The sequence below is a fragment of the Quercus suber genome, unplaced genomic scaffold, assembly GCF_002906115.3.
Source record: "Quercus suber isolate HL8 unplaced genomic scaffold, Cork oak 2.0 scaffold_168, whole genome shotgun sequence".
NCBI classification, from domain to species: domain Eukaryota; kingdom Viridiplantae; phylum Streptophyta; class Magnoliopsida; order Fagales; family Fagaceae; genus Quercus; species Quercus suber.
Window position 1 is genome coordinate 940,722 of NW_027069628.1, and position 15,660 is coordinate 956,381.

At 33.5% G+C, this 15,660-nt stretch overlaps 2 protein-coding genes across 2 annotated transcripts; both read right to left on the reverse strand.

Annotated features, from left to right (window-relative positions):
• Positions 1-412: 412 nt before the first annotated feature.
• On the reverse strand, positions 413-6,094 carry LOC112020193 (subtilisin-like protease SBT2.4). The gene is made up of 10 exons (XM_024052751.2): positions 5,913-6,094; positions 4,364-4,508; positions 3,844-4,238; positions 3,319-3,414; positions 2,958-3,027; positions 2,354-2,636; positions 1,922-2,262; positions 1,375-1,642; positions 955-1,221; positions 413-870 (listed from the first exon to the last, which is right to left on the reverse strand). Exons 1-10 carry the CDS (start codon positions 6,092-6,094, stop codon positions 452-454), a joined length of 2,466 nt encoding a protein of 821 aa, XP_023908519.1. The 3' UTR covers positions 413-451.
• A 1,188-nt stretch (positions 6,095-7,282) lies between these two features.
• On the reverse strand, positions 7,283-12,707 carry LOC112020196 (chromatin remodeling protein EBS). The gene is made up of 5 exons (XM_024052754.2): positions 12,279-12,707; positions 11,809-12,151; positions 11,597-11,665; positions 10,379-10,517; positions 7,283-7,595 (listed from the first exon to the last, which is right to left on the reverse strand). The coding sequence occupies exons 1-5, from the start codon at positions 12,349-12,351 to the stop codon at positions 7,569-7,571; spliced, it is 651 nt and encodes a 216-aa protein (XP_023908522.1). The 5' UTR covers positions 12,352-12,707; the 3' UTR covers positions 7,283-7,568.
• Positions 12,708-15,660: the final 2,953 nt, after the last annotated feature.

The following is a 15,660-nucleotide window of genomic DNA, read 5'->3' on the forward strand; positions in this document are numbered from 1 at the left end:
TGAAAGTTTAGGGACGAAAAATGAATTTTTGTGATAGTTTAGGGACGAAAATGATATTTTACCCCTAATTGTATTTGTATGAATGCACAAGCTGTACACTAATATAAGGGTAATGACAATCACACAATTCTTATTACCCACTTATCATACACATTCTGCCAATTGAAATCATGTTTTGAAAGCACAATTTCAAACGCAAGTGTGTAATAGGATTTTTTGCTAATATATAATTTGTGATGAATAGGGGGAGAAATATGAAAGCTCCGCCCTATAATTTTGCAGCAGCAATTAGTTGAATCAATTCTCAGTCTCACACACACACACTCATTTAAAGCATGCATTTCTCTGCAAGTCCTGTTCATCCCATTATATTTCTTTCCAATTCTTTGTTCTCAAACAATGATACATGTACAATGATATTTAAAGCCATAGATACTGTGAAAGAAACCTATCAATTCTCATGAGGATATTGAAATAAAACTGACAAGGTTATTCTCACAATGTGATTTAAGCTGCCTGTTAAAACTATTTCACCAAAGCTCCAGCTATTCATTGCTTTGGTCACGTTAATTTGTATGTCCAAATCTTGGGTTCCTTGTGGAGCTATGGTAAACCAAGGTGGATTCAAGTTAATCAGTGTCCCATTTGGTGGCATCACAGAGCACAAGTATGTCTCTGGCTTGAGCCCTACATTCTTGACAGTCCGTCGCAATAATAGAGCCCCAGCCAATGATGATATTGTCACTGAAGGAAGGTTCAGGTTAGCTGGGTGGCAAAGAGAGTGATTGCACATCTCTCCAGTAGAGTTTTTGACTATAGCTGGATCCATATTGGGTAGAGAGCACAAAAAACTGATGTAGTCATCATATCCTGCCCAAGGATTAAATTATAAGATATGGAAGAGGAAGAATCATCAAACAAGTTTTTTGGTGTAGTATATGGTAAATTTTTTACCTGAGGATAAGACTAGACCAGGATCCAATGCACGGATAGGATTGACATGGCCAGCACCAAAATCAAAAGGAGTGGAGGGATACAAGTTATCTGATCCTTCTGCCATTATATGTTCTCCATTAATGTCATACTTGTTGGCTGTGGTTGAAATTGCAGAAGCTATCATTGATGGAGTCCACAAAGGATTATATTGCTTGATGAGTGCAGCTATTCCTGCAATATGAGGTGTTGCCATGCTGGTACCAGACAGTAGTGCAAAATTGTATCCTACAATAGCAGTTAAATTTGATCAGATATTAATTGTAATAACATAGAAAGCAAGTATCAACATGCAACATTGTTGCTGCTTAATTAAGTAATTAACAAATAAGATACAATGAATAACATAAACATTAAATGTTAGCATTTATATATACTTACCCTTTAATGTGGGTTCTAAGGCACTAATGGGGCTCCAAGCTGCCCAAACTTGGTGCCCTGGAGCAAGAATATCAGGCTTAAGTATATCAGCAGGATTTTTGTCTCTGTCAATGAAATCTGGTCCCCTTGCAGAGAATCTACTAACTATAGGTGCCTGCCCCTTGAAAGAAGAAACCCTTCCATCTCCTATAGCCGCTCTAGCACCAAATTTGGTCACAAATCCTCTCCCATCCCTTTCTATTTTCTGCTCATAGTATTGTGATATAACCTGCATAAAATCAATGATGTATCCCTAAGCATGATTTATTGTTCTTAAGGTAAATTTAAGTACAGTTCTTTAGGTGTTGTATCTTAAGTTCCTCAACTAAATTCAACAATGTGATTATATTGACTAATAAGTCACATGGTTGAATTTAATTGTTTTTACAGCAAAATGTGTTGCATTGATTTATACAGCTACATGTTTTCATTTTATTGGGGAATCTAAGCTACAACACCTAAAGAATCGTACCTAAGTTTTGCCCTTGCTCTTAATACTAGTTAGTACCTTGGCATCAGCAACAGAGGGTATCATAATGCCAGGAACAGCGAAGGGAATGGGTTCTGCAATAAAATCACCATAGGTTGGGTTTGCAACTAGAATAAAACCCATGATTCCTAAAGTTCTTGCAGTGTCCACGATGGCAGTGAGAGTGGAGGTCCCATTGTAGAAGCCATCTGAGAAGGTGCAGATGATAACACTACCTAGCACTACATTACGGTCCAATGCTTCCGGAAATTGGCACTCTTCAATATACTGTGGAGTTCTTGGAAATGTCCCATTTATCTTAACTGCATCCTTAGCTAAAACCAGCTTATATAGAAATAACCCGTCTCCCAAAGTTGGTCCTAAGGAAATACATTAGCAATTCCATGAATAGATTTGGTTTGAATATGAACTAGATTAATTTTGCATATTTTGGAAACTGGAAATTAGTACCTGATAATCCCACACCACCAACGTTTTGTCCATTTCCCAGGAGAAGAGAACCAGGGTAGGTCCTGTCTGTGCTAGAAGCAGCTACACCAACAGCCCAAGGGCTATAAGACAGTACAGTAGAAGGCCCTGGGCCATTATTACCTGCCGCTTGCACCACAAAAACTCCAGCTCTTTGTGCAGACAACATGACAATATCAAACACATTTAAGAAGGTGAATTTATCTTCTGGTGGTTCATCTGGTCCAACAGAGAGTGTAATGATATCCACTCCATCTTTTGTTGCCTGATATAATATAATGATCAAGATTTAAGAGGACCTTTAAATTATATTCATTAATGAGAGAATGGTGTGTATATATGCTCCAAATTTTGAAACTTGATCAATAGTTGTATGCATGCATGCATGAATTTTATTCATCCACAATAATTGCAGAAAATTTGTTGTACATATAATATATACAAATCCAATCATCATATTGGTGCACTAGTTGGTTTCTCCATAAGTGATATGATTAAGAAACCATCAAAACTAGCAATTTATTTCATTAAAAGAATGTATGGTATAATCTTTTCAGACTAAATTTTAGCTGGGAATTACTCTTACTTGATCAATTGCTGATACCACATCTGTTAAAGTTCCCACAGTTGGATAGACAGCTTTATAAACGGCAATTCTGTGGTTTAAAAAAAAAATAAAAATAAAAAACATAAAAATGTCAACACATACAAATTTGTCCTTCACTGCTTATTCAAAAGCTTTGGTTATTATGACATGCTACAACAATAATCAAGTTTTAGTCCAAAATTTTGGGGTCGGCTAGGAATCCTTAACATATACAAATCTGTCCTAAACTCCTCATTCAAAAGCTTTGGTAATTTTGATATACTAATCTAAAAATAAGACAAGGATTAGCATTATTCTCATCCTTATAAAAATCCTGCATAATACAGTAGAGATAACATACTGTGCGCGTGGTGCCATTCCACTAGCTTGTCCATACAAAAAGCCATTCACCAAAACGGAAACTCCCGTATTTCCAGCTGCTGTTGATGCCACATGACTGAAAAAGGCAAAAAGAACAGAGTCATAAGAAAAGCATATCATCACCCTTATAGTTCAATAGCATCTTGAACATACTCCAAGATGGAACCAATTAATGAAGTACCAATCACTGTCACCATATGCACCGCAAGAAATGAGTTTGCTTTGTCAACGCGCAATATCTCTAGCCCAAATGATTTAAGATCATAGTAATAGATAAAAGTTTAAGAAAATATTAAAATTTTTTAAACTAAAATGGCAATGAATATGATTAGTTTTACATAAAACAGATAATAAATAAATGTTTGAAGTACTATTTTGTAATGTATTTGTTGACTGGTCAATTTGTAAATTTATACGGTAAAAAATTTGCAATAACTCATTACTCACACATTAATTTATGGAAACTACTAACCTTATAACTATATAAGCATGGTGGTGACTTTACCTGCCATGTCCAACAGCATCAAAGGGTGAGAGAAAGTCCACTGATGTATTAAGAGTTGCAACCGCTTGAGCCCCAGCTGAGAAGAACCTTGCTGAAACTATCTTTCCATTGCAAGAACCAGCCGGGAATTGAGGACCCGCCTCACAAGCTCCCGAAAAGTGAGAAATATTAGAGGTGAAAAGCTTCATGGGATCATAAGCAAAGCTTGGGTGGCAAGGATTGATGCCTGTGTCTACGAAACCAATCACAATCCCTTCACCTGCACTTTTGTCTCCTCCTTCCTGTGCCCATACTTCTGGTAAGTCAAGGAATTGAGGAGTGTATGTTGTCATCAATTTGGCCCCTCTATCTCTCTCTACCAACCTCACTCCTGAAGCATCTTCGAGTCTTCTAGCCTGAAATTTTCATGGCCAACAACTTTCAAGAACCTTCTTTCTTTCGAGCTAGGAAGATATATGGGTTAGAAGTTGGAAACTAATTCACACATACACAGACATGGATAGTTAAACAAGGAGAGAACCTGGGAAGGGGTGGTGTGGACTGCAAAGCCATTTAGAATGTGTTTGAAGCTATAGAGCTTGTTGTAACTTCCACTCTCTAAAGTGTTCTGCAGAAGTTGGTCATGAGAATCCACCAAGTGCTTTGCATGAGCCTCGGAAACTTCACTATTTATCCATGCACATGTAAAGAAGTTTATGGTTCAGTTATTAATTATTGGGCTAATATTGTTCACCACAACATAAGGTGCAAACTAGAAAGAAAGAAAGAAAGAAAAGAAAAAATACAAGAGTTAGAGCTTAATTATATGACTCCATCACCTTTTTGCATGCTCTTATTTCTCTGGTCTCTACCATATAGAAAACGTTGGAACAGTCGTTATATTCACAGTTCATGTTGGAGTATTTAGAAGTGGGCGTTCAAGATACTTCAATATATACCAATCAATTAAACTAAATAAATAAATAAACGTCGGAACAGTTGGGTTTATATGAATCAGTGTATTGAAACACGATGAACTACTATACATCTACTACTTTCTTTTCTGAGTGGAAGGCATAACTGGTGCTGAGGATTGTATATCTATGCAGTTTAGTGAAAACTAGGGAGAAAAGGGAGACACAACACAGATAACCATGTAAAGGTAATTTACCTGATTCGCCAGTATGTCTATATCCACAAGAATAAGTGGCTAATATTTCAATGTCACAAAGAGAATAGGGTTTGCTAGTGATTCATAAAGTCTCATAAGATCCAAACTTTAGCCACAGTTCTGAAATACATTAAGTTCTTCAATTATATTTAAACACATAATTACATTAAATTTTATTATTTTTAAAAAATATATTAATATTGTTTATGCATCAATACAACTATATGTTTGGTCCTAAAATATATATAACCATATGTTTAAATTTAATTGAAAACCTAAAGAACTGTAATTAAGTTTTACCTCTATATATACTAGCTTGTAACCCCATGCATATGCATAGATATACTTAAAAATATATAATAAAATACATAATATAATTTATATATATATATATAATTTAAATACTATTGATAGTCATTTTTATATTTTGTTAACTCTTTACAAATTTTGTAAGGATATTATTAGATATAAAATGTAAATTGTTCATTTTTTTTAAAATAATTGTGAAGCACTTTTTTTTTTAATTATTCATTTATTTTAGATTCTTTGATTTTTGTACTTAATAACTCATATGGATAAATATTTATGATGTGGTCTCACATTTAATTCTAAAATTAAGAAATAAAACTCTTTAAAAACAAATAATTTAGGACACATGGCAAAAAATTGAAACTCTAATTTAGAATTTTAATTTGAGTTTCTCTCAATTTCTCACACACACACACACACACACACACACACACACACACACATATATATATATATATATATATTTATTGCCGCAGGTAAGACCCTCCAATATATATTTACTTGCCTAGTTAAAACCCTGAGCCAACCTCTAGAGATCAATGTTATTTTCCAACAAACAACTGAGGACTAGGCAGTGCCATTTACTAGGAAACAAGTTTTTAATCCAAACCTGTTCAGCTCAAGTCTTCTTCCATTCTCACCAGGTGAAGAACGTCTATGGAAAGCAACCGGGTCTCCTTCCATTAAAACCAAGTATATTGCTCGCTCTTCTGCAATACAAGCCGCGAAATTCACGTAAAACAGAAGCAACATGAACTGTAAAGAAGCTATTATATCAAACCCTCCTCCCATGCTTCACAGTTTTGGATATTGTTCAATTCAAAATGGTGGTGAAGAAGAGAAGCTCTTAACCCTTATAAAGGCATGCAGAAAGCCAAATTAATGATGAACCACACTGTTAATGTGACTAAAAGCGTTTTGAGCTTTATTACAACAAAAAGATGAAACCCATTTTGCACCAACCGTTACCATTCTCTTTTGCCTAGATTCAAAGTAGGGCGGGAATGAGGATTGGTCTCTAAAGTCTAAAGTCTAAACGTAAATTCATGCATGCCTTGCAATCTCACGCCAAACAACCTTGACTAAGTCATTTTTATTTATTTATTTATTAGCGAAAGAAGTTGTATTTAATTATTTATTTTAAGGGGTAGAAATGAAAAGGGTTAAAAAAAATTGGTTTTAGGATTGCTTTTGTTTAATTACAATTCACTCTGACTTGTCTAAGCCTTTGACCACAATTTATAATGGCTTTATCAAGTACTGCAATTGACCTTAAAATATAGTATCAAAAAAGATTTTGTTACAGGTTTATCCTATAACTTAACAATCTCCAGGGTGAGATGAGAATTGAGAGAGCATAAACTGCCACAGAGGATTGGCTTCATGAATCATGACATACAGCGATGAGTCAGCTATGCTACCAACTAACCACCTCATGTCACCATCAACATTGTCTAGGCGTTTTCATGCCACAGGTTGTATTGAGCTAGATATAGACCATAGGAAGCAATCAAATGCTATATTTAACCAGCTGCTTTTCCATGTGATTGTGACTACAGCAGTCATTTGTAGCTAGATTTCCCATGGATAGAAAACTAAGAATTATCACATTTTCAAACATTGTCCAGTGGCTACCAGACTGGAAAGCATTGCAGAAGGCTTTTAAACAAAAAATCATCCCTTAGATGGTTGAAAGATATGAGTCTTCCAGAAGGCCCAGGTGTATCTCTGTGCCAACAAGGATGGTAATAGAAGCTCTTGTTTTTTTGAGTAAGACAGAAACTTGACTTGCAAAACTGCCTCCTTGTTCATCCCCCTCCATTCCCAAGTGCTTGTTTGGAAAAAGAAAAATGGGAAAAATACATTCAACGTGTTAACAATATACAGTAGATGTGCAGGTGCATAACATGGTGATTAAAGATGAATTGGTTAATCTAGATTATAGAAAAATTACCCAACATAACTGACGATGAGGAGGTATAATGGAAATCACAAATTACTACTACTAGAAAATCAGAATCCACAGTTTCTTTTTCACTTAAGGTTTTCAGTTCAACGTGATCTTAAAAAATCACAATTTGAACTGAAATCTCTTTATGGACAAAAACAAAAACCGAAGACTAATATTCTAACCCTAGCAGAGATACATATATTAGTCAAATACTTAATAACAGTCTCCAGTCTAAGCTGTACATTCCACATAACAATAATCAAAGAGCCAAATCTGCAGCAAGAGTTGTCTCCTCACAGAAGCTCCAAATTGTGGTCATCGCTTTCTTCGCTTAGGCTCCACCTGAGAGATCAAAAACTTCATTTACAAATCAAATATTACAAAAGAGAGAAGCAGAGAAAACATGCAATTGAGAACAGCTGTATAAAATCTCTACATATTCCCACTGCCCAAAATTATTTCAGCAAAACTCTGTGTGCATAGATATGAATAATTTAAAACAACATAGGGACTACTAATAAGTTTCTTGTACATCCTGGAAGTTACAATTATTTTTACTCAACAAAAGGACTAATTATTGCTTGATCATGTGGATTGGCCATTCAAGTCCATCAGAAGTTCATGCCAAATTTTAATCACAGGGTAATAACTTTTTATCTGAGTGGATCATACACCATGTCATATGTTTGACTAGAAGTCTTAGCAGATACATCAATGAGTAAGATTTGTTTCTAGCTGAGTTTTTGTAACACCACAGAAAATTTAGATTTAATGTTTTTAAAGGTTCATGCCTCTAGATAAAATCAATTGCAGAGTACTTTTGAAGTTACCAGCTCTAAGAGCAAACTAATCAACTATGTATACTGCGAGATGTTGGTTTAGTTACCATATAAACTGAATACACATATCCACTACAACTATGAGTAGACCAACCAATATAAACATGGCAATAATACAGAATATTTTCTGGATAATCCATCAAGATTGAGCCTTTCCTTACATAAACACCATTTTACTATATCAGCACACATATGGTAGATAAATCAACTAATGAAGATCTAACAAGAGAGAAAGAGACATAATGGCAGACATGAGAATAAATTTTAGGATTTTTTCCAAAAGTTAAGAAGAAAGATGATAGAATATAAAAAAAGAATCTGCATCTAGCAGCTGCAATCAATAGCTCAAGTTAATCTACCATAAAAGGCACAGTAAGATGACAAATGTGACTATCACAACCTTATGAATTATATATGATAGTGTCAGAAGATTAAATAAGGTTTTTTATACGAGCACTTCAACATGCAATTTATGATACAGAAACTTTTACACAAGGATATTCTAGCTTGACCTATAGCACCATAAAGAACATAAAAAATTAAAATTAAAAATAAATAAAATGCATATTACAAGTGCATGTGGATCATAGCCAGACTACTCACAGACTAAAAGGAGATCAGCATTGTAAGATTAAAGGGAAAAAAAAACTTTCAAAGAACAAATTACTTCGAAATGATAAATATGATTACAACATGCCAAAAGTTTAGTAAAGTAAAAGAAAATTTCAAGTTTCAAGCAGGAACAGGAGAGAACAGGAAAGATTTAATTTACTGTAAATACAACCACCGTTAACCTCTATAACACTGCTTTAGCAGTAGTATTTAAATCACTAAATCAGATATTCTTGAGTCTCCAACATAAACGTTGTGTTATGTAGATCCAAAATGAAATGTAGTAATAGGATGATAAAGATAAGGGAAGGATAAAAATCAAAATTGGGGATTGCCAGATGGAAGTTCTCTAGAGCAGAGTGCATCAAGGGTAGCTTAATAGCATTCTGTCAATCATTTCAAATATGTAGGTTGTTGCCATAGTAAATACTTTCCTCCTAAACACTTCTTAGTTCTTACTAAATTGTATATACTAGGACAAGGTTCAAAATGAAAAGGGAATAAAAAAACTCAAGACTAAACTCCAAAGTCCCTTCAAGTTCAAAGTTTTGCATGTTTCAGCATTCTCATAATAAAATGAACACGAGCTTTTGTCAACAAGAACTACATGATGATTGGGGAACCGTACAAAGAAAAGATGCATCTCCTATGGAAGTGGCCTAGAACAAAATTGCTAACCAACAGCATAAAGGCAGCAAGTTACAATTTTTGACAACAAAATTGAAACAAATGTATGTGTGAACAATACCATCATAATGCATAACCATAAACAGAAGCAGGATAAAGTATCAATTACAGTTGACTGCCATTTAGCTCAAGCAATTTTCATATACAAAGAGAAGAAGCAAGTACTCCAATATCTATATTCACAAAGTGATAAAAATCACAAATTCATCTTCAGTAGTGAGAATGAGATATGAATATCAACCATGCAAAAGGAAATCTCCCTAGGAAAATAGGAAAAAAAAACTACACCCAACTTAGATGAGCATTAGCAGCAATCCCACTACCATCAGACAATTCAATCTAAATAGGCATTTAACCAAAAGAAATACACTAAAAGCAACATTTTAGACTAGGATTGATTGTCAACAGTAGAGAAGCCAGAATTCTGAGAATTTTCATATGCATGGATAAACCGCATATCATGACAATTTTAACTTCTATTATGGATATAATCTGTAGCCAAGCATATCCATTTAAACCTTTAAATATTCACCAATTTACCAGCAAATAAGTTAGAAGTACTTCTTAACATTACAGCTCATGTGATCAGATTTTCTCATATATCTTCTTCAGGAAAATAGTGATTCTCACTATAGAGGAAACATCATATATTTTCCTTTACTAAACAAGAAAATTCTACCACAGGATCCACTACACCAACAACAACGATATACCACAGAATGAGTTTGAGATGATATACCTCCTTCCCACCAATTTCAAAAAAAAAAAAAAAAAAAAAGAAGCCCAGTTTCATTAAAATAAAATTTCTAAAATTGTCTGTGGTTTCCTTTAACCTTTAATTATGCAAACCCAGAGCCCACTATTAGCCCAAAAATAGGCACATTGGGCATCAAGCACAAGCTGAGACAAGAAAATGAACAAATGCAAACAAAGACACCAGACATGGAACTATAATTATGTGGAACTGAGAACAAAATTTAGTCACACCTTGCCGTCAGCTGCTGGAGATGCTGAAAATGCAGTCAGGGGTTTTTTCACATCGTCATCGGATGAACATTCAGAACATACAAAGCGATCCAATTTTTTAGCTTCTTCAATAGTCATGCCCACACAAGCAGGATGATACCTTTAAAACGAAAGAGTAAGATTTACAATAAGCATTTAAGCAAGTTACAAGAAATTCAAACTCAGTATATCATGGATTTCAAGGTGCACCTAAAGCAGCATAGTCAAATGCAATAATAACATCAACAGTAATGAGTTTTCCCTTTTTCTACAGAAAGAGTTATCACACACCAATACAACATGGATTTCACAAACCAATATGTTGCAATTAATAAGAAGTTACACATGAAACTAGTGGATCTCAAAACCAACAATCTTACCCTCCACCTTGCTCTGGCAAGGAGAGAAGGTGCCATTTGAGCTAGAGCTCATTGGCAATTTGACAAACCAATATCCATGCATTGATGTTAATGGGTGAACATCTAAGCAATTAACACTAGGAAATTAAGCCTCCATACGATGCAATTTACATCAGATAACTGAAATTACAACAAGAAGTCATAGAAAACCAGAATTATGGCACAGTGCCAAAATAAGACAGAGGGACATATGCCAATCTAGCAAATTTGGTATCTAGATAGAACCAATTAATACTCAGACTTCAATTAGTAGTAATTCACCAACTTCACATGCCAAAAGATGATAAGCTCTTTTCCTTTTTTTTGCTTAATTATCTTCTAATTGGCAGGATAGTAGATTGCTTCTCCCATCAACGTGCACTTCATTTATAGAGACTCGCATTTTTTTTTTTTCTCATCAAAATTAACATAGACCCTAAAGCTCTTTCCTTTTCAACAATCTCTCTTTTTGAGGCAAGGTGGACAACAGATGGATGGATTTTCCCTCTTCACTTCACCACATTAATTTTGGATTTGTTTTTCCTTTTCTTTCAAATCCAAGTTTTGACCTTTTAAGTCTCTAACACACTTAAAGCAGACTATGCAATTAGTAATCCAAGCTTTCAAACCTCTATATTAAATATAAAAACAAATAAACAATTCACATTCAACATAGAGAGAACTTTAACATTCAAAAAAAAAAAAAAAAACACAAACAAACTTAAAACTAGTCTTACCCGCAAACCAAGTTTCAACACACTCAAAAACAAAACAAAAAGAAGAACCCAGATCAATTTTTTACCAGTCCTTGCACCCCTCACACTGCACCATGAGGTCGTCCGGGTTGTAAGGCATCTCACATTTGCAGTACCTTCAACAACAAAAATCCCACCCAAAAGAAAGAAAGAAAAAAATCAAAACCCATCAATGTACCAATCCAAAACCAATGAAAGAACACATTTTTACCAAAACCCACAAAGCCAAAACCAAATAAAAGACTAAATAAACACTCACACAGCCACACGGTCTGGTGTGAACCCCCCAGTAGCAGCCTTATACTCGAATCTACAATAGTAATCCTCAGCCCCAACATTCTCAAGCTTAGTATAGTTCTTGAAAGAGTGAACCGTGCACTTCCCTTCTATAGTGTGAGCACTCTGAACATCATAGTGGTCAGAAAGGAACAGCTCTTTAGCTCCATGGAACTGTCTCCTCCCTCCGATCGATTCCTCAGGTCTATAGTACCACCTCACTCGAACTTTGATGTTGTTCCTATTGTCTGACTCGATCTTCTCGATGCGTGCCACGTATGGAGGCTTACCTGTGTCCGATGGTCGCATGAGCACACAATCCCCAGCTGCCCAAAACCACAAAAAACCAAAAAAAAAAAAAAAACAGATTACATTTTTTTTTTTTTTTTGAAAACCCAGATGAAAAAAGACATTTTTATGAGATGGGGTTGTGTTAGTTGAAAAGTTCGTTACCTCTAACAACCTTGGTAGTGCCTCTGATGGTGTAGGCATCCAAGTCCTTTTTCCCAGGTCTAGGTTTGGCCATGAGCAAAGACAGAGATTAAGGATGTTTGAAAATAAAAAAATGTAGGAGTTTTTAACAAAATGAGAGAGGTTTCTGTTTATGTTTTTGTTTTTTTTGGGTTTAGAAAGTTTCAAATTTTGGGAGAAGAAGAGAAAGGAAACCCAAAAGTCCTCTCCTTCATGGAGGTTGAAGGAGGTGGAAGGAGGAGACAGAGAGAGAGAGAGAGAGTGACTGTGACGCTTGACTGAGTTACAGTGACTTTATTGGTACAAGAGAGAAGCGTCGTCGTTTCAACTCCCCATGTGTTACATAAAAAGTCGTTTACCTTCTTACTCTATAGATTTCAAATTTTATCAAACGGAGCAATTTTTTGTCTGTCTATTTTTTCACTCTATAAACATTTTACTGCTTCTCTTGCTAATAACCGTTATTAACGATGTGTTAATAACTTATAGTAATATTTAATGTGTTTGCGTCCCATCCAAAAAAAATAGTTAATGTGTTTATGTCTTGGGTTATCTATGGTTTACTCTCGATCCATCCTTTTATGAACTCTATTCCAACAACATTTAACTTAGAAGAAAGGGTACTATTAAGGTGGATTAATAAATGGTCAATTTATGAGCCGTAAACTATAATGCACATTTGATTCTCAAAAAAAAACTATAATGCACATTTTTGAAGGAAAATATTTTTGGAGTACGAAAAAATGGAGCTTTTTTCTCTCACATTCATAGTGGACCCCACCATGAATTTAATGAGTAGATTTTATTATAAATGTGAAGAAGAGAACATCGTCATTTTTCCGAGAGTACTTAAGAATTACTTATTTTTTAAAAAGAAAATTAACTTGTTAATGATTTATTGACTCGCATGTACAAATTTATTGTCATTGTGAATGCAATTTGACTTTTTTTTCCCAAAATATATTCAAAATTTTTTTTATTAATGTATTAAACGCATCTTAATCATTGTTTTTAGAACATTTGTTGATAAAAGTTAAAAAAAAAAAAAAAATTGAAGCAATATTTAGATAAATTTTGTATTTGTAATTATTAAATAAAATTAAAAAATTTATTTTAATGTGGTTGACATGAATTTAATGAGTAGACTTTATCATAAATGTGAGAAGAGAGAACATCGTCATTTTTCCCAGAATACTTAAGAATTACTTATTTTTTAAAAGAAAAATTAACTTGTTAATGATTTATTGACTCGCATGTACAAATTTATTGTCATTGTGTATGCAATTTGACTTTTTTTTTTTTCCAAAATATATTCAAATTTTTTTATTAATGTATTAAACGCATCTTAATCATTGTTTTAGAACATTTGTTGATAAAAGTTAAAAAAAAAAAAAAAAAAAAATTGAAGCAATATTTAGATAAATTTTGTATTTGTAATTATTAAAATAAAAATAAAAAATTTATTTTAATGTGGTTGATTTTTTTTTAGAGAAATGTTGTTGAGTCAATTAGTATCAACATAATATGTATATATGAATAACAAAGTTATGAAATTTGTTATTGAATTTCACAAGATGAAAATGCTTGTCAATACCTTACTGGATGTGGCTTTTGTTATGAAATTTAATTTATTATAGACTTTATCTAGTGTCACACTTAGTTGCCCACTTAATCTTACCTCAAATTATTTTTACCTTGTAATGGCACTAGATTGGATGAGTTTGACAACACTTTTTGAAAAAGTGGCAATTTTACTAATTGCCGAACAAAAATGGACTTCATGAAAAATTTTAGAGGATTTAGCAAAAGTTGTAAGAAAGTGCAATTGCAATAATCATAATATTTGGCTAACAAACTAGTACTTACTAAAACTTCTGTTTGAGGTGTAAATTACCAAAAATGACTATATATATATAACAGGAAGTCTTTTATACTTGTGGCTTTACCTTCTCAATAATAATAATAATAATAATAATAACATATATTATGACTTATTATAATAATAACAATAATAATGTTATTAAAGTTTTTTTATTAAGGAAAGATTGTAAAAAAAAAATTATTATTACTATTATTATTATTATTAATGATAAAAGTAAGGGTAATTTAATAATAAGATTCAAATTCTCAACGGACATATTTAAAGCAAATTGGTCTCTTTATTGTGTCTTCAAAATTGCATCTTCTAGTTGCCATTTGGAAAACGCGCTGCTTTGAAAGACTTACTAAACATACTAGATAAGCGTTTAAATTACGTCATTGTGATTTTTGGCCCAAATATTCTTAAATAACACTAACCAAACGGGCACCTAATTTCAGCCAACACCCAACCCTCACACATACTTAGAACACTCAAATAATTTATGTGAATCAAATAAACACAACCCACAATTCAAGTACATAGTATATAAGAATAAGCACACAATTTATTGCTTTTTATCAAATTACAAAGGAAACACTAGACTTCACATCACCAAAATCTGCCCTAGTCTAAACACAACCACCAAGGCTTAAGTCAAGTTTTGGTGGGAATGGTTATAATGCATTTTGGATTTTTTTTTTTTTTTTTAATATGAAATTGTTACTCTCATTCCGAGCTGAATTTCTATTTCCTCATCTTGTCTCTTGTTCAATGGGAGTAAACTAGAGTCTTTTCATTTATTTTTGGGGATTAGACAAGGAGACTTGCTTTCCACTAGTTTATTTTGTGCGTGGAGTTCCTTGGAGCTTTCATGACGAAGAGGTGTGGACTGTGGTGAGAAGTAGTGGACCATACTCTAAGCTTTTAGAATGGGCCTGAGGTTTTCTTGAATCTTTATTGATGATCTAATATTATTTTCCAAAGCCAACTCAACAAATAATGGTGGACCTATTGCCGAAGTGCCTGATTCCTTTAAGGGGAGATATAAGAAGGTACCTCTCCCTCTCTCTCTCTCTCTCTCTCTCTCTCTCTCTCTCTATATATATATATATACACATATATAAACAATTTTTTCTTTTTTTAACTTGTTGAGATCGCAAATTTATGATTAATGAAACACCTCTCTTACATTATCCACCTCTTACACTATTTTCATAATAAACAAATGACAATATACCGACTCAATATTCTGTAAAGAGTTATAAAAAGTTTTGTATAGCCGGCCCTATTATTGAATATACCAATCACAAATTAATGATTAATGAAACATTACTTTTACATAGTCCACCACATACATGCTATATTCATATTATACACAAATCACAAAATACCAACTCAATATTGTGAAAAGGTTTTGTACCGCATGACTTAAAGCATTCTATCAGGAATGTCAAATGCTTTAAATGCAAAATTTAACATACAAAATGCTATAAATACTAAAAA